The 20411-nt window shown below is 43.9% G+C and overlaps 1 protein-coding gene across 1 annotated transcript in view; it reads right to left on the reverse strand.

The window, feature by feature from the left end:
• ENPP6 (ectonucleotide pyrophosphatase/phosphodiesterase 6) overlaps window positions 1-4388 on the reverse strand; it is a 114439-nt gene extending 110051 nt beyond the window's left edge. Inside the window, exon 1 of the mRNA XM_029934385.1 lies at window positions 4099-4388. Within this exon, the coding sequence (XP_029790245.1) occupies window positions 4099-4339 (241 nt within the window). The 5' untranslated portion in view covers window positions 4340-4388. The remainder of the gene's footprint in view (window positions 1-4098) is intronic.
• Between the last annotated feature and the right edge of the window lie 16023 nt (window positions 4389-20411).

Genomic DNA, 20411 nt, shown 5'->3' on the forward strand with positions numbered 1-20411 from the left:
TCCCCCAAGTGCTTAATCAGAAGTGTTCAAGAATTACAAACAAATGTTGCCCTTGGCCTTGACAAAACAATGCTAAATTAGGCTGCCTTAAGATTACCCAACATTTTCCCTTGCCCATGGTCCGGGTTGACCAAATCACTGCTTTTCTTCCCTGGATTTTATGCTAAACTTTACCTGAATGTGAATTTACCTCACAGAGGAGAGCTTTCCAAAGAGACCCACAGTAAGATTAAAACAGAATGCAGGGGCGCCTGGGTGGCTCAGTTGGTTGAGCCTCTGGCTTCGGCTCAGGTCAGATCTCACGTTCGTGGGTTCGAGCCCCACGTCGGGCTCTGTGCTGGCAGCTAGCTCAGAGCCTGGAGCCTGCTTCCAGTTCTGTGTCTCCTTCTCTCTCTGCCCCTCCGCCTCTCATGCTCTGTCTCTCTCTGTATTAAAATAAATTAAAAAAAAAAAAAACCAGAATGCAGAGCAGTTACACTGTGATGAAGTTGATTCACACATGGCTCTTCGGGAAGAGCTTATGCATAGAGTAAGACACAGTGCCATGCTTGTGGCTGTGTATTCCAGCTCAGAGCCCACCTCCTTCAGAATGCTTCACATCCCACTCCAACAGGAAGAAAATTCTCCTCCCTCCTGGTCTCCTGTCGCATACTAGGAAAAGCACCCACTGGTCCTTTGTGTGTCTGTTTGCTAGGGCTGCCTAACAAAACACCGTGCACTGGGTCACCAAACAACAATTCTGGAGGCTGGAAATCCAAGGTCGAGGTGTCAGCAGGTTTAGTTTCTGGTGAGGCTTCTCTCCTTGGCTTGTGGCGGCAGCCTTCTCATTGTGGCCTTTTCTCCATGTGCATTTATTCCTGGTTTCTCTTCCTCTTTTGAGAGGGCATCAGACAGACTGGATTACACCCCACTCTAACAGCCTCATTCTGACATAATCGCCTCTTCAAAGGCTGTATCTTCACATACTTTACATTCTGAGCTACCAGGAGTTGGACTTCAACACATACATTCTGGAGGGAAACAGCTAAGCCCTTTGTATGCACTTTCGAATATTAGCAGGTGCCTGATGTGTCTCTCCTCAACTTGACTGCAGGCTCTCTGGATGAAAGGCCCTGTTTTCAGATTCTGGGTACCCCCAGCAATCAACTGTCTGAAGGGTCTTCCTGATCACTACTGAATGTTGTTTTTTTATTTATTTTTGAGAGACAGAAGGGAGGTGCAGAGAAAGAGGGAAACACAGAATCCGAAGCAGGCTCCAGGCTCTGAGCTAGCTGTCAGCACAGAGCCCGACGCGGGGCTCGAACCCATGAACCGTGAGATCATGACCTGAGCCGAAGCCAGATGCTTAACTGACTGAGCACCCAGGCACCCCTGAATGTTGTTTACATTTGTCCTGACGCAAATGTACTTTGAAGAAGAAAAAAAATCAGCCACAGCAGCTTCATGTCAGCAACTGGGCTTAGTGATTTCCCAGATTCCTTACAAATCCCGTGACTGTTCACGCCCTGGCACCCTCCGTGCAGCTTTCCAGACAATTCTCCTCTCTAGAGAGTCTTAGTCATTTGCTTAATGTCTTACAGTCAGCCCTCCCCAGGGGCCCCAGCCTTACCTTTGGCTAATTCCCTATGCACTGCTTACTTCCCCATCTGCGTCCGGCAGTCCCCGAGACCCTGACCTGACTGGGACCCGGAAGCCGAGGACACAGGCTCCAGGCAGTGCCGTGGGCGGCCTCAAGCTGTCCAGCACCATCCTGACCCCAAGAGGACTCCAACCAAGTCTTCCCAGCTCCAAGGCCAATAACCTAATACCCCTCATGATGCAAAAATTAGAACACCAAGGGCTTTATGGCTTATGGGCAGTAGTTTATGTAATGAAGTGAGATCACAGTCTCTCTTATGAGCGCTGGCGAACCTTGTAACAGCACATCTTTTAGTGCCAAAAGGACCCAGCCTGCTTCTTTTGTGGATCCACAAAATGCTCAAATGCTCAAACCATATGTTTAAGTACAACTCCCAATGGATATATCCTTCCTTAAATGAAAACAGAGAAATTTTTCAACATCAGGTGGGGAAATAAGTATGGATATTGGGAGGAATAATCTAAACGTAGCCCCGAGTCAGTTCCAGGGCGGCGGCGACCATACCAGCCTCGTGGCCTGGCACCTCCCAGCAATCCTCCTCTAAGCCATCACGTTCGCCCGGTAGGCACAAGACAAACCAAACCCAGAGACACGTGCATGTGAACATGAGCCTGGCTAGACGCACTCTGGGTACAGGTACCGCTTCTCTAAAAGTGGGAAGGCCAGGATAAGCATCAAGGAGGCTTTCAAATGAAATAATACATTCGCCATCTAAAACTTTGTGAGCGTAATGCGCAGGGAGCCCTTGTGGCTTCCTCGGGGGAGATGAAGGTGAGATCTTTGCCAGACACCAATGCGCACTGCCCATCCCCCCACGGAAAGGCTCTTCTGTCCGTGACGGGACAAGTGGAAACACCCCGGGCTTGAACAGAAGGTGCGTCTGCGTGACTGAGGCCCTGTCACCATTACTGCCCGTGCCGATCTCAGGACTGCGGGCCTGACAAACAAAAGGCCATGTCATTGGCTTGGCTTCTCTGGGCAGACTGTAACGGTCTCCTTTTACTCACTGGAGCCTGGCTTTCTAAAATGGAGTTTGTTCATTTTTCCACTCAGATGGAGAGAGCCGCACGTGGCAGTTTATGAATTGGGCCTCCCAGCAAGTCTGAAGGACAACGGGAGCGCGCTGGTCTGAGAGTGAGCCCCCCTGCACGGCACGGAGGCCGGGCCGTGGCACACAATAACATCTGTGTGCGACCCGGCCGCCTGCAAACCAGGGGAGACGCATGCCAAGCCAGGACGAGAGGACTTTTGTTCATCCTTTTTATCTTATACTTGCTGGTTGTTTGTCTGTGTGCGGGGGAAGGGGGGTTAAAATAAGCAAATAAACTCCTTGCTCATGCTCCATCTGGATTTTTTTTTTCTCCTCATGCTGTCATTTCTAATTCTCCAAAGTATCTTCCCACCTTAATTTTATGGCATTTTTATATCCACATACATCCGGTACCCGTGCATGAAGTCAGAGATATTGGTTTGTCTTCCAGACTCCTTTGGGTTTGCCGCTGGGTGGAGATCCGTAACGAGATAGAAGGGTTCCCATTCCCTTCCCGTGAACGTAATTTACAGCTGGCCCTGTGCTCGGAGCACGTAGCTAAGTCCTGCGTGAGCAGCGACCCCAGTGCATTCTTAACAGCCTCCCTGGACAGTTGGCTAAATTCTTTCAGAGAAAGATTAGCTACAAAACAAACGGGAAGCTGGGAATCCAACTGTGTGAACAAAGAGTACATTCCACTGCACCGAGAGAGGATCAAGGTTGTGGACTCACTCACATTCCGCGTCCTGTCCCAGGTGAAGACTGTCAGTAGTCAAAAATCAGCTTTCCCAAACCCAAACACACTCTGGGTTGACTAGAGTTCTGTTTTGTTCTGTTGTGTTTTGTTTTAATAGATACTAAAAGTTAAAAGTGGGAATCTGAACTAGGTAATAATTTTCTTCTTCTCCACATCATTTTACCTGGTCCAAGAAGACAAAAGAGAGGCCAGCAGCACTGCTAAGTAAAACTTCAGTCTATGACCTAAAACTTCTCTCCCAGCAATCCTGGAGTCCTACATGTAGTTTTCATAGTCTAGCACAATGACAAGCAAGCCAAAACACCTCCAGGATGACAGATGACTGCAGAGCAAAGGGACAAAAGGACATTGGTACAAACACACAAGGACCTGTTGACTTTTAGAAAGTCTGGAGTTAACCAGAATTTCTGTTGGTAAAATAAATAGCTACTTTTAAAGACTTCTATTCATGTGGTTCTCTGTACTCCACAGAGTCCAAATCAGGTCCTTGGGATAACTTTTGGAGAACAACACTACTGTGGGAGGGAAAAAGTCTTAGCCAGGAACTTTGGTGTCCCAAAGGACCAGGGAAACCTGAACATTTAAGTAAGACCTCAATGCCAGGGGCTAACTGTTCCCCACTGGACTCCAGCCTCCCTCCCACCCCCTCAGCCAAGAGGACAGTGTACTCACCAGTCATTAGGGTGTAGTAATTGGGGTAAGAGAGACTGGGAAAGTCTGGGGTCAAGTAATCCACTTTCACTCCCCTGCTCACAATCTCTTTGAAACCCGGCAAGGACTCCAGGGCCTCATCACTGATGTAGTCGGAGCGAAAACCATCCAGCAGAACCACCAGGAGCTTCCGGCTGGCTGAGGCTGGCCGCGCCAGGCTGAGCGCGAGGAGCAGCAGGAGGGCCCTGAACTTGGCTGCCATGCTGCCAGGAGCCTGCGCGCTCGGCTGGCACAGCCGTCCCCTTGCAGAGGCTGAGGATGGAGAATCTGTAGCTATTCTCTCTTCTAGGGGCTGGACCTTGACTGCTGGCCTTCCTGAGCCAAGTTCACTTTCAGAATTTAAAGGTACAGCACCCCCTTTTAAACACATCTATGCTCACCCTTTACTAGAAAGACCAGAGGTGAACTCCTTTGGGGAAGCTGGATCTCCAAACAACCCAGAATCAACACGAGGAGGAGGGGGGAGTGGACGACCTTATTATTTCGGGTGAGAGTTCCAGAAATACAAGCACAGAGAGGTAGAATTTTAGGAGATGACGGAGGCAACACCAACTTCGCAGCCAGGCTAACCAAAGGGCGGAACCAAGCGGAAGGGCAATCTTCTAATTTGCTGCTGCTATCCCGCGTCTCTGCCCCATTTAGACTCTCCTCCTGCCTTCTTTGCTTACAACTTAGGAACACGCACCTCCTACTTCAGTATATAAACAAGAGATGACGGAACCGGGCGGGCAGATCTGTGAACTTCCCAGCAGTGCCTCTGCCATGCCAGCATTCAGAGAGAAATTACTTGCCAGTGTCTGAGCTGCCTATCTTTTCCCTATGCATCTATAAAAAAGTGTTTGTTTTATTTTCCGAGTTGTTAATGTCCAAACCCACGTGCAGGAGGAGGTGGCTCTCAGCAAAGCTGCAGAACTAGAGAGAAAGTTCCAGAGTTGAACAACAGGGCGTCGCTACTGTCACACTGGTCCCAGGTAGCACTGCCTCAAGACAGCAGCCATGAGACACAGAGCAGGGGGCCAGAGTCCGTGATGGAGAAGCAGATATAACCATGTGGGCTCCAGGACAAGGACTGGGCAGAGGAGGGACCTGGAGGCTGGCCAGGAGGTCAGGGAAGGACAGCAAGGCACAGGTGGGCGAGGCGCCATCCAGACTGCCGTGGCTCCCGGGGTGGGTCTTTCACTTGGCAAAAATTACACGGAAAGGCTTATAAAATGTGCATGGCCCATTCAAATGCTAGCTGTTACTAGCATTTTAACACTGCCCGGATTCCGCCGCAAGGCCCAGGGCAAAGCTTTATGAGGACTGACGGTAGGCAGCCAGCAGCCACCCTGATCTCAGACAGTCCTAAAACGCCTCTCCCGGCCCTGGCCTCAGGCTGTGCCTGCTCTTCTCCTGTGCTACTGCACACAGAGGCACGCCCGTACACAAGATCATTTCTAAACTGCTCAGCCAGAAAGGGAAACACACTAGCCAAGTTACCATTCCTGCTTTAGCTGACTTAGACAAGACTTAATAATTTTTGCAATAAGAAAATAAAAATAGGGGAGCTTTTTCTTAATGTTTGAAAACATAATGGTATTCTTATTTCTTTGGGTGTGAGTTATTACTGTTATTCTAAACAGAACAAAGAATAAGGGAAGGCAAAGGAAGAGAAAGGAAAGGAGAGGAAGGGAAGGGAGGAAGAGGAAAATAAGGGAAGAGAGAAAGGAGACAGAGGAGGGAGGTAAGGTGGGCAGGCAGGAAAGAAGGAAGAAAGGGAGAGAAAAATGAAGGAGAGAGAAGAGAGAGGGGAAAGGCGCTGAGGAGCTGGTGGGCTGCACAGGCACCGATTACACACATTGAAGAGACTTTCCTCGTGTCGCAGGGTCCACGGCGGCAGCAGACACCCCGAGATGTGCTGTCAGTTCCTGAGAGGTCCCCAGGATCTGGACTGTGGACGGGGTGTACTAGTGCAAGCCCACATGGTTGGTCTTGGGGTGGCCCTGGGCTCACTTGGGGAAAGGTTAAGGACTCCAAATTTTAAAGATGAATACGAATGGGGTATCCACATTCCTTGGCTGCTACTGGGAGGCACAGTCCAAAATACAGCTCCCTGAGTGTCCACAGACCCCCAGAGGTCCCCAAGGTGCCACTGACTGCGCCGTGAGGTATCTGGGTGCGGACACTGCTGAAGTGCTCTATGTGGTTTTCTGATGATCTTACTGCTTTACAATCATGTTTAGACAGTTTCTCTAAAGTTCTATGTCAACAAGTTACTACAAATAAGCATCTTTAATAAACAAACCAACACAGGAAGGAAGAAACATATGGGATGGAATTAAAACCAAGGAAATCCCCGCACTGCCTAGAGTAGGATTCCTCCCAGCCTTCTACATTCTGGCCTGGAAAAGGCTGGAAATAAAAGCTGAAAGCAATAGATGAGAAAATGTGGTTAATATTAACTGCCCAAAGTCTTGTGGTCCAAAGTCTTCTGTGTCTGTTATCTGGATAAGATTACTAGGGGGTGGTTATCAGCACCTAATACTTAAGAGAACCTCGTGGTACTTGTTTTTCAAAGACTGACAATGCTATATGGTCACTGTCCACAGGGGTTTAACACAGACAATACAGAAACATGAAAAATTTCCTCCAGAATTTGGAACCACCTTTGTGTTGAAAGCTTTATGTAGCTGCTAGTGACACGCATGAGCTCTTGGGAGTGTGCTGCCCAGATCGGTCAGCACTCCGGGGCCTCACCTCCATGAAGAGAGATGGGTGACCTGGAGGAAAAGAGACGGAGGCCTGCAGAAAGAAGACGTGATTCCGTGGCCTGGATTCCGGCCTTAAGCAACTGTGTGACTCTGGGGAAGGTGCCTTTTCACGCTTTAGTTTTCTCCTCTGAAAAGTGACAGAAGCTTGAAGGTCCTTTCCAGCTAAGGGTCTGAAGAGACATTTTTCCAAAGACGACAAACAGATGGCCAACAGGCAGATAAAAATGCTCAGGGGTCACTAATGATCAGGGGCGTGCAAGTCGAAACCATGGTGAGATATCACCTCACACCTGGGAGAATGGCTAGCATCAAAAGATGAAAAACAACAAGTGTTGGTGAACACGTGGAGGAGGAAATAAAATCGCTGTGTCAGAGACAGCGACTCCCTCATGCTCGCTGCAGTACTATTTACAATAGCTGAGCTAGGGGAACAACTTAAGTGTCCATCGATGGAAGAAAGGATAAAGAAGACACAGTATGCATACATACATATGTATGCACAATAGAATATACGTGTATATATATATATACATATACATATATATATATATATATATATACACACACACACACACAATAGACTATCATCAGCCATGAGAGAGAAGGAAATTTTGCCATTTGCAGAAACATGGATGGACCTTGAGGGCATTATGCTAAGCAAAATAAGTCAGACAGAAAAAGACAAACAACTCTATGTTCCCACTTATATGTGGAATCTAAAAACAACAACAACAACAACAACAACAACAAAACCATAGAAACAGAGAGTAGAACGGTGGTTGGTTGCTGGAGGCTGGGAGCGGGGGGATGGTGAGATGCTGGTCAAAGGGTACAAATTTCCAGTTAGGAGATGAATAAGTTCAGGATCTAATGTACGATATGGTGACTATAATTACCTGTTTACTTGGAAGTTGTTAAGAGAGTACATCTTCAATGCTGTCACCACACACACACACACACACACACACACACACACACACACACAATTATGTAAGGTGATAGAGGTGTTAACTAACCTTACTGTGGTAATCATTTTGTAATATATATATGTTTTGAATCAAAGAGAGAGAGTACGTTCTGGAAAATGTGAAAAGGAGGCAAAAGTGGTATTTTAAAAAGGGCATACGAAACATTCTACTTGTTCCTACCAGAAAAGTAGTCTTTGTCCACTTTTTAAACGAAAAAGGTCTTCAGGAACATACTCCCTCCACAAAAGGCAGAGGACTAAGCAGGATGACATGAATACTAAGTGGAAGGTCTAGAAACTATGAGCCTGGGTCCTCAGCTCCTGCTTCGGCGCTACCTTGCTGTTTCAAAGTGAGGATCGGGGACCCTCTCTTTACTCCTGTCAGTGTGAGAACCATATCAGCCTTCGGACGGAGCCCCAGACTCCTATTTACCGTGGCGGGCGCCAGGCCCACCTCTCTAGAGTACAGATAAGGGTTGAACCCATCCCACCAAAATTCCAGTCAGTAAGACTGGGTTAATATGTAGCTTTTAAGGTTCCTCATTTAATTTTGGTCAAAAGCCAGGCTTCGGAAATAATGCTGACAGTGACAAGCAGCAATGGACCAACGGGAGCAAGGTCGTATCCATATCAGGTTTGGAGTCTAGAAAGCAGGCTCTGAAATAGAAAATTACCACTGCAACACTAATGAAATAAATGTCACAAGCAACATACACTCATGGAGGCTGAACTTAGGGGGAAAGCAAGGAAGTGCTCAAAAGAAGGAAGGATGGGGTGTGTCAAGGGGACCCACGAGCCAACCTGAAAGGGTTCCCAATGAGCAAAGGCAGAACAATCTGAATCATAATCCAAGCAATGCAATATTGGCATATTAACCCAGAGTATAAAATAAACATACCAGTCCATACTGGTGTGTATAAGTAAATAAATAGGATGTATAATTAAATAAATAAACAAACAAGAGAGAAGTGACAAATATGCGTTACAAAGGAATTCCAAAAAATACACACTGATATCCTCACTCCAGGTGGTGGAACTTGATCAATGTTAGGCCAGATCTAGAGACTCACTTCCAAAAAAACAGAGCAGGAAAAGGGAAACATAACTTTGCAGTGGAGAAATCTGACAGGACATTACCGAAAGTGATGAAGGCTAACATTACCAGTGATACCGTGTGGGTGTCATGTACCACTGTCATCCCATAACATCCAATAGGTACTTCGCTCTGTGGTATTCTTTCCAAAAACACCAAACACAGATTACAGGATAATTGTCAAGTACTCCTTAAGAATGTCAAGATCATGAAGGAAGGGAAGGTGATCTCGAATACACACAGGTCACTGCCAGTCAGTCTACACTGGCTCGGCGTCTTGGCGTGGTACCATGTCTAAGTCTCCTTATTGAAACAGGCACAGATTTTCTGTAGTATCGAAAGATTTGTTTGACTGGTTCCAATAAGAGAAAGCTTATAACCCTGTGACCAAAGAGGTGCGTGAAGAGAAATCATGGTGCTGTGCTACACTCGTGCGTGGACGCTGGGGTTACACCCCACCGAGCCCTCGAGAAGCTCTCGTGTGTCTGTCTGCCCGAGGATGTGGGCACACGGATGTTTCTTGCAGCAGGGTTTCTAGTGGTAAAAGTGAGAAAACCGTCTAAACGCCCATTAACGAGGGTAGGAGTAAGTGATGTCAATATTCGCATAACAGAACCCTCCACAGCCGTTCAAGAGTTCCCCCCGGAACCCGTCTGCAGTTTCGCTTTCCAGGGTGTGTTCGCTGCGGTCACCCGTGGTTGGGATGCAGATGACCCTTCTTCTGACGGGGTCAGGAGGTCAGTGGTCGCCTAGCCTAAAGCTGTGTCACAACGCCCACATCCCTCACCTCACTTCATCCCACCATGCGGGCATCCTGTCACCCCTCCAGCATCACAGGAGGAGGAGTCCAGGACAAGAAGATACTTTGAGAAAGAGAGACCATATTCACATATGCTTTCATTATAGCATACCATTGTTCTCTTTCATGATTAGTGACTGTCGCTAATCTCTCATGGTGCCTCACTTACAAATAAAACTTTATCAGACGTGTGTATATATGGGACAGAACTTAGTATATAGAGGCTCAGCACTGTCTGTGGTTGGTGCTGGAATGTATCTCCTATGGCTAAGGGGGGATGAGTGTAGACTTAAACGTCTAGTTTTTGGATAGAGCTCAACAACAATGTTGAAAGGGAAAAGCAGACTACAGGTGGATACAAATAGTATAAAATATTAACATTAAATCGGGCAGCACAATATACAATAGCACCAATACCGGGGGAATTAGAAACACCAAAATCAGGGCTGGGGTTTCTTCTGGAAAAGAGACCAGGAGGAGAATGAAATTGGAGAGAGGTACACTGGGGGTTCTGACTTGGTCTGTGATGTTCTGTTTATTTAAAAAACAAACCAAAAACAAAAACCTGAGGTGTATATATTTGTGACAAAATGCTACAGTTTCACAATCCCAAGGGCTGGTACATGGGTATCGTTTGTATTATGCTCTTGGATTTTCTGTAGGCCAGAAACATAACTTTTTTCCAAAAAAATCAGCAGGTCTTGGTGATTAACTGAACGTGTGGGTGGCAGGGGAGTGGGAAGGGTCCTGGATGAATCCCAAGGTTCTGCCGTAGATGACAGAGTGGTACCATTTGTCAAGATCGGTACTGGAGGGGAATTGCCATCTTTAAGCAATCACCTCGTTATATAAATCAGAAAAAAAAAGAGAGACGTTAACCTAATTCAAACCATGATCCAAGGTAACAAAGGAACTTTATCTTCAAAATTGAACTAGGGAAGTGATCTCAGCATACCCGTCAAGAATGAGCAATTCTGAATCCTGGCTCAAATACTCTTGTACAAATGACCTAATGTTCCCTCTTTACGTCTTTGCTGGATACATAGAAATCATCATGTACGCACAGGGAAGTAAATGAACCATTTAATAATTATGCAACAAATATGTAAAAATCACCTAAAACCAATGGAAACTGCTCAGTGTTTTTTTTTTTTTTTAAGAAAACTGGAAAAATGGTTAGTCACAGCAATGGGTATGTTTGAGTTTACATTAACTGTGTGGAATATGAAGGGACAATGCAGTAGCATGTAACTGAAAACGCTTTGACAAAATGCCGCCATGTCGTGGCTGGGGCCAGATGGGAAGAACTGCTTTGAAAAAAGGAATTAGAACCACAGAATTACAGGGCTGTAAACATGGAAGGGACTGCAGAAATCATCCAACTGTAATTTCTTCATTTTGGAGAAGAAACAGCTGAACGTCACCTAGGTAATAGGACTTGGCCTACAGGATCGCAAAGCTAAATGCTGGCAGAGTTATCTCCCATAGCAATGCTTTTTTAGATTTCAACTCTATTTATTCTGCGTCTCCTTCCACTCCACTCCACTCCCTTTTACTGTTTATTTGTCTGTCATATATTTATTACCTGCTTTTACTGGGTCAGGTCCACAGTCCCTTATCTGAAACTCTTGGGGCCAGCTATGTTTTGAAATTAAGGTGTTTTTCTGATTTGTAAAGGGAACGCGGTCCATACAGAGTACATTATATAAATGCCTGCAGTATCTCCGGCATCACTCAAAAACCAGGTCTATTAACATTTCTATAGAACAATGGTGGAGTACCTGGGCAGCTCAGTCAGTTGCACGTCCAACTCTTGATTTCAGCTCATGTCATGATCCCAAGGTCATGGGATCGAGACTCAGTTTGGGCTCCTCGCTGAGCATGGAGGCTTCTTAAGGTTCTCTCTCTCCCTCTGCCCCTCCTTCTCACTCACATTCTCTCCCCTGCCAATAGAAAAAAAAGAGAAAGAAAAATGTATGTATATTCATGCTAAGTGGGATAAATACATAAAAACCATAAGTAGCTTCACATTATATCAAGGTGAGGATATTCCACTGAGTTAAGGTAAGATCAGGATTTTCCCCAAGTTAACAAAATCTTTAAGTTTTGTTGGTGGTGTTTGGTGAGGCTTTGTCAGTGTAGAGCATTGTTAGAAAGACAGAAAGGACAGGCCATCCCTACATCCTGATAAAATGCCCAATGCCAAGAGAAGCTGGAGAAGGCAAAAGCGCCTAGAGACGAGCATGAGGGAGGAATGAACTGCGACCTGGAAAGCCACAACCATGTATGTGACTGTCAATTGGGATATAGTCACCAACTACCTTCGCTTACCTTTGCTCTGCAGGATAGTAGTTTAAATCTCAGAAAAGGCATTAGTCCTCTCTTGGACAGACCAAGCCCCTACTAAGAACTCTCTTCTACATAGCCTTGACCAGTCTCGAGCCCCTGCTAGAGGGCAGCCTTGATGTCAGCCATTTTTGTGTCAGCTGACTCTGTCCTGTGACCTAACCATAACTGATTGGTCAAGGGAGGGCCCTTGACTCAAGGGCAGCTAATCTAACAGCTGGTGTAGGCCTCATAGGATACCTTGAACATAACCAGAAGTTTCCTTCCTCTGGGAACTGTCCGTTGGATCAGTGTCAGAGACATATGTAAGCTGAAGCCATGAAGAAAAAAACCATAAATAAGCAGAGGAATCAAGGAGGTGGAGAGGAGAAAATGGAGAGAGAGAAGCAGAAACAGATGTGGAAGGTACTGTATGTCCATAAAAGAGAAGTATAATGTCTCCAGTCCTACTTCTGCCTTGGATCCTTACCAGCTTCATTTCTAGTCCGTGGTCTCCTTCCAATGAGCCCCGTTCTCATAAGGAGATCTGAGTGGGACTCTGATCTTTGTACCAACAACCACCACTAAGGCTGCTAGCTGCCAACTCACACAAAGTACCTCTTTCTAGTCCAGGGTCTGACTAGTGGGGTCCAGAAGGAAGTTTCCTGTTTCCTTCCTTGAGAAATGTTCTGTTTTACTTAAATTCCAGTTAGTTAACATACAGAGCAGTATCGGCTTCAGGAGCAGAATTCAGTGATTCACCATTTGCATAGGACACCCAGTGCTCATCATAACAAGTGCCCTCCTTAGAACTCATCACTCAACTAGTCCCTCCCACTCACCTCCCTCTATCAACCCTCAGCGTGTTCTCTATCGTTAAGAGTCTCCTAGGTGCCTGGGCGGCTCAGTTAATTAAGCATCCCAGCCCAGGTCTTGATCTCAGGCTCACGGGTTCAAGTCCCTCGTTGAACTCTATGCTGGGCACAAAGCCTACTTTAAAAAACAAATAAATAAAATAATCTCTTACAGCTTGTCTCTCTGTCTCTCTCTTTTTTCCCTTTTCCATATGTTCATCTGTTTTGTTTCCTAAATTCCACATATGAGTGAAATCATACAGTATTTGTCTCTGACTGACTTATTTTGCTTAGCATGATATACTCTAGCTCCTTCCACACTGTTGCAAATGGCAAGATTTCATTTTTGATGGTTGAATAATATTCCTTTGTGTATATATACTACTTCTTCTTCATCATTCACTAGTTAATGGACACTTGGGCTCTTTCCATAGTTTATCTATTGATAATGCTGCTATAAACATCAGGGTACCCCTTCAAATCTGTATTTTGTATTCTTTGGGTAAATACTTACTAGTGCAACTGCTGGATCAGAGGGTAGTTCTATGTTTAACTTCTTGAGAAATTCCTTGAGAAATTGTAAGGAATGTTAATTAAGTACCTGCCTGAACCAATTCGAGTGGGGCTGGTAGTGATCCAGACCACCTAGGGGAATGCTCTCTAGGCCTATGTTTATCCAGTCAGAAGGTCTTGGGCTTGGTTTGACCCAAACTCTCCCCTTATTGCAAGGGGCTAACCCAAAATGTCCAGCTCCTGGGAGCCCCTTCTCTAAAGATATACATGGATTGAAGGAATCTGCATCTATGCATTTATTACGTCTTCTTAAAAATAGAGACTATTTTCAACACCAAATGCTATCATAATGCAAAATTTGTGCAGCACTCCTTTATGCTACATAAGAGCTGGATCTACACATCACAGAGACTGGATATTCCAAGTCAATGTACACCACTTGCACATAGAAGTTGAATTTTACATTTTAAATTTTAAATTTATAGAACTAAGTAGAACTTATTTTTAAATTTTTATTTTTTTAATGTTTTTTTATATTTATTTCTCAGAGAGAGAGAGACAGAGTGTGAGCAGGGGAGGAGCAGAGAGAGAGGGAGACACAGAATCAGAAGCAAGCTCTAGGCTCTGAGCTGTCAGCACAGAGCCTGACGTGGGGCTTGAACTCATGAACCATGAGATCATGACCTGAGCTGAAGTCAGACCCTCAACCAATTGAGCCATCCAGGTGTCCTTAAATAAGCAGAACTTTTAAGGAACCTGATGGGCTGTCATTTCTAGGAATATGATGAACTATATACCAGGATTGACCTGCTTGATGAAAGCAACTAAAACAAAAACAAAAGCAAAGTGATTTCTTTAAAATATTTATAAAATACATTAATAATGTCACAAGAAAGAAAGGCATCACTAGGGCCCAAAAACAAGTGAACACAAGAAGGCAGACTGGTCAGAATGCAAAATTAGCTCTGGATGTCTGCTTCTTAAAATGTCACTCCCAGCAGGGAACAAGAGACAAATCCTAGGCCACATAAAGATGATGAGAGTCTAACGGAATCATAAAGATGGGAGTCTAAGCAACAGATGAAAGACCATCATTAAAAATAAAACAAAAAAACCTATCACCACCACTCTGAGAAAACAAGAAAGGAAAACTGTCTTTCTTGAAATTCTGGTGGGTGAAAAGTCCATGGTAATTCTTAATGACAATCTAGCCCCCACGTGAGTTTGTGTCCCAATTCATACTATTTGTGGAGTCAAGTAACTGCCAGGCAAAGAATGTGGCTTCAAATTACCCCACGCTGATAGTTCCCATGGGTACCTGGAATTAGTAAATGCTAGTCCTCCCTGAAGAAATTCACCCTGAACTTGAAAGGAATTCCCACCTATAAAGTTCCAGGAATAGAATGTAAACACACCACGCATGCGCACACACACACACACACAACACACACACATACACTCACACTCACACACACACACAACACAAGGAAACCAGGCATTTGGCTGAAAGGCAGTAGAAACAACAAACAGAAGAATCAGCTATTAGAATTATCATCTACACAATAAAAAATAAACACACATGACATGCTTAAGATATAAAAGAGGAGATGAAAAATATGAGTAGGGAGTAAGAAAAGATTTACAACAGAAACAGATGTGAAAAAGAACCAAATAGAAATTCCACAACTGAAGCGTAAAATAAACACAATTCCAAACTTAGAGGAAGTTTTAATGAAAGATCAGACAAAGCTGAATAAAGCACTAATGAACTGGAAAAGAGAGCTGAAAAAATATTCAGAACACAGCACAGAAAGAAGAAAAGAAAGGAAATATGAAATGATGGTTAGGAGACTTGGAGAAAACCAAACATTTAAGCAGAATTTCTAAGGTCGAGGAGAAAATGGGACAGGCTAATGTTTGAAGAATAACTGTGGCAACTTTCCCAGAAGTGACAACTGTCAACAGCCTTCTTTTGTTGTTGTTTTTAACGTTTATTTATTTTTGAGAGAGAGTCAGACAGAGCATGAGCAGGGGCAAAGGGAGGGACACAGAATCCGAAGCAGCAGGCTCTGAGTTGTCAGTACAGAGCCCAATGTGGGGCTCAAATCCGCAAGCCAAGAGATCATGACCTGAGCCAAAGTTGGACGCTTAACCGACTGAGCCACCCAGGTGCCTTCTGATTCAGGAAGCCAAAGAAGTTCCAAATAGGTAAATAAAAAATAATACTTATCGATAAGCCTGGAGGGCATTATGCTAAATAAGCCAGACATAGAAGGACAAATACTGCATGATCTCACTTATGTGTAGAATCTAAAAAATGTTAAATTCATAAAAGCAAAGAGTAGAACAGGGATTGCCGGGGACTCAGGGGTAGGGAAAATGGGGAGATGTTGATCAAAGGGAAGAAACTTTCAGTTGCACAGGATGAATGAAGTCCTGAAGATCTAATGTAGAGCATGATGACTATAGTTATTAATACTGTATCATATACCTGAAATTTGTTAAGAGAGTAGATCTTAAGGGTTTTCACCATACAACAAAAAAATGATTATTACACAATGTGATGGCTATGTTAATCAGCTTGATTACGGCAATCAATTCCCAATGTTCACCAGGACAAAACATCACACTGTACACCTTAAATATACAATTTTTATTTGTCAATTACACCTCAATAAAGCTAAGGGCAGAAAAAATAATATACATCTAGGAAGATCATAGTGGAGTTACAGAGAACCAAAGACATGGTAAAAAGCAGACATGCTAAAAAGGAAAGACTACCCAATAAAACAGAAAGTAGAACAGCAACTTCTTAAGAGCAACAACAGAAGCCAGCAGACAATGGAGCAATATCACCAAGCTGCTAAATAAAAAAAAAAAGATCAACCTAGAATGAGGGGAAATAACTTTCAATAATGAAAGCAAAATAAAAGTATTTGCAGGCAAGCAAAGACTGAGACTTTGCCTCACAGACTCTCATCAAAAGAAACTCTAAAGGATGTGCTTTAGTCATGAGACAAGTTGTCCAATTAGGTTTAAGATGCAAGAAGGAATGAAAAATAAAAGGAAATAATGAATATGTGCCTAAATCAAAAGAATTTGGTAGAGAAAATACTAATAGTATTGATCTCGTGGGGTCAAAATTAGAAATAAACTCAATAATTATACATAAATTGAAGAAGACCTAAGGTCATACTTTTGGTTCCCTTTTAAAAAAAATATTTTTTAAGTTTATTTATTCATTTTGAGAGAGACAGAGATGGCACGAAGAGGGGAGGGGCAGAGAGAGAGAGTCCTAAGGAGACTCCAGCTGCCAGCGCTCATTCTGATGCGGGGCTCGAACTCACAAACCATGAGATCATGATCTGAGCTGAAACCAAGAGCTGGACACTTAACAGACTGAGCCACACAAGCATCCCTGTTGGTTTTCTTTTCAACTGAATGTGTCACATTAAATTTTGTAAGTATGCATTTAAATTCCAAACTTTTAATAACTTATAATACAGTCTCCAAAGATACAAAGTAGTAACTAACAGAACTGTGAGAAATTTAAAAATCTACTCCACAATCGGAGATTCCAAACTACCTCTCCAAGTAACTGATGGCTCAGAATCAGTAAGGACGGTGTTTGAATAGCATAGTCCATAGGAATCATCTCATGGACACATATTAACACTGCACCAAACGAGCAGAGAATTCACATTCCTTCCAAGCACACATGGAACATCTGTGCAAAATGGAGCAAAAAAAAAAAAAAACCACCTACTCAACAAATCTCAAAATTTGATACCATACAGCCCATATTTTCTGGCCACAGCCTAATTAAATTTTAAATCAACAGTAATAAGATAACTTTCTAATTATTTTTCTAATGATAATAACACCCTGGATTATATATGTCTAGCAACAAAGAAAATGTTGAATAATTCATGGATAAAGAAGAAACCATTATGAGAATTATAAAATATTCAGCACAGAATGATAATATTGATACTATATGATAAAAGGTGCAGATGCACCTAAAATTGTATTTATAGGGAAATTTATAACTTTATTTATATTATAAAATAAGGCTTAAAAATGAATGCTCTAAGTACCCAACCTGAGAAATTAGAACTAGAACAACAGAATAAACCCACCAAAAGTAAGAGCAAATAAATAAAGTCAAAATTAAAGAAATAGAAATGAACACAAAACAGAAGATCAACAAAACCGAAAGTCGGCAAGTTCAATAAATAGAGAGGGAAGGGGTGCCCGGGTGGCTCATATGGTTAAGCATCTGACTTCAGCTCAGGTCATGATCTCACAGCTTGTGATTTCGAACCCCGCATCCTGCTGTCTGCTGACAGCTCAGAGCCTAGAGCCTGCTTCAGATTCTGTGCCTCCCTCTCTCTCTGCCCCTAACCAACTCACATTCTGTCTCTGTCTCTCTCCAAAATAAACAAAAACAAAACAAAAAGAGAGTGTGCACACAATTAGGCAATAATAGAAATGGAAAGAGGGACAGAAGGACAGATCCTGTAGTGATCAAAACTCAAATGTCCTGAACAACTTAATGTCAATAAAGTTGAAGACAGGAAAACTGCCAAATTTCTAGAAACCCAAAACCTACCAAAATTGACTCAAGAATATTCGGTTCTGGGAGAGAGGAAGATGGCGAAGGAGAAAGTTCCGTACTTCCTGCCTGCATCTATCAAACAAAGAAGGGTTGAAGCCAAAAAACACTAAACCATGAGTGTCTGGGATGTAAAGAGACAGAGTCCACTAAGAAGGCAGTCTCAGGTGCCTGAATGCAAACTGGGGACGATAAAAACAGGCTGGGACTTAGAAGCACGGAGGGGAGGGAGCCCCCTCCGCGGAGAGACAAAGAGAAAAGAGTGGCTGAAACTGCTGTAGAACTGTCCCTGGAGAAGAGAAAAACCTCAGCCCAGGATGGAGAGGGATCCTATCATCCCATCTCTAACCATAGGGCGTTCGGAGAGAGATCCCATCACTAACTGCAGAGGTTTCTTTGGGCTGGGTGCCCCGGTCCCAGAAATCCCATCTGGTACAGACTACATGCAAGTGACTCAATCCGCATCAGGAGACACTGCTTCCCGACTCGAACCCGGGCTAGGAAGTGCCAGGGCCTAAATGTGCGTGAGTACATTTAGGGCAGTATCATTACTGCACAGGGAGTAAGAGCTGGAAACGAGGCCAGGGACGGGACACAGTACCTGCAGCACAGGGAGACTGGCCCTAAAGGAGTGATCTGCAATGCTTTATTCCAGAAGGGATGGGGGAGCAGCATTTTTCTCCCCACAACCACCAAGGCAGGGTCTCAGGGACCTGCCAGGGGACCCGCAGAGGCGGCGAGACCCGCCTACACCAAACCACGCCCATCTGCGCTGGGTAGCTGCTTTGCTACCCGAGCCTGGAAAGATGCTGCAGAAACAGCCTCTCTCCCAAGACCAGCACTGCCGCACTGCCTTGATTAAGTCTAGATCAATTCTTGCTATTCAGATATATCCTCCCTTATCTCATTCTTCTCTCTCCCCTCCTCTGGACTGGGTATTCTTGTCATAGGTTTGCTTAAACAATCCTATTTAATCCGTTCTCTTGACACATATTCTACACCTCTGTAGTTAGCTTCCTTTCTCTCTGCAATAATCAGACTATATAATTTCTCAGGGTAACATTATCTTTGTGGGGGGGTTTTCCCCCTCTCCTCACCTCCTGTGTATTCTCCTTTTTCTCTATCTGAATTAAGCCTGTTAGCCTATCTGCCTAATCAAAGTTCAATTTCTCTTTCTCCCCACCCCTGTCATTTCTCTTTTTGTATCTGCTCTTCCATAAGCACTGCCTCCACCCTGCTCTTTATTTGTAGCTGGGTTTTAAGCTTTTAAACTGCCCTTTGTCTTTTGTTGTTGATTTTTGTTTGTTTTCTTCTTTCCCTTTCAGTTTGCTTGTTTGATTTGTTTGTACATTTGTGTGCTTTTGTTCCCTGTTTCTTTGTCTGTCTGTGTTCCTTTCCAGGGCTACCTCAAGAAACAAGCCAAAGTACACATGATAGAGAGTCCCAAATATCACCACGAGTAGGGAAATTAAAATAACCAAAGTCTCAACAAGAGAGACCAAGGGACAGCATTAAAAGAACACTACCTGAATGGACAGGCCCTGGACAGTCAATGAGCCTCCATTAATATAGCAAAACTCACAAGAGCAGAGCCCATACCAAGCTTTTAAAACTGACAAGAGACAGAAAACCAGCCAAAATGACAAAACAGAAGAACTCTCCTCTAAAGAAATTCCAGGAAGAAGTCACAGTCACAGAATTGGTCAAAACAGACAGAAGCAACATAACTGAGCAAGAATTTAGAACAACTGTAATAAAATTAATTGCTGGGCTTGAAAAAGGCATGGAAGACATCAGAGAAGCTATTGTTACAAAGACTATGGAACTTAAAATAGCTGTGATGAATTAAAAAATGCTATAAATGAGATGCAAAATAAAATAGAGGAGGCCACTGCATGGATAAGAGGGAGAGAAGAGAATGGGTGAATTAGAAGACACAATGATAGAAAAAGAAGAAGCTGAGAAAAAGAGATAAATTGATCCAGGAGCACGAGAGAATTCTAGAACTGAGAGCACAATCAAATGGAACAATATCCATATCATAGGAATTCCTGAAGAAGAGAGAAAGTGGCTGAAGGAGTACTTGAACAAATTATAGCCAAGAACTTCCCCAATTTGGGGAAAAAAACAAACATTGAAATCCAAGAGGCACAGAGAACTTTCCTCAGACGTAACTTGAATCAATCTTCAGCATGATGTATCATAGTGAAACTGGCAAAATATAAGGATAAAGAGAGAATTCTGAAAGCAGCTAGGGATAAAAGGGCTCTAGCATACAAAGGGAGACCTATTGGAGTAGTTGCAGACCTATCTACTGAAACTTGGCAGGCCAGAAAGGAATGGCAGGAAATCTTCAGT

The sequence above is a fragment of the Suricata suricatta genome, chromosome 1 (genome assembly GCF_006229205.1).
Source record: "Suricata suricatta isolate VVHF042 chromosome 1, meerkat_22Aug2017_6uvM2_HiC, whole genome shotgun sequence".
NCBI classification, from domain to species: domain Eukaryota; kingdom Metazoa; phylum Chordata; class Mammalia; order Carnivora; family Herpestidae; genus Suricata; species Suricata suricatta.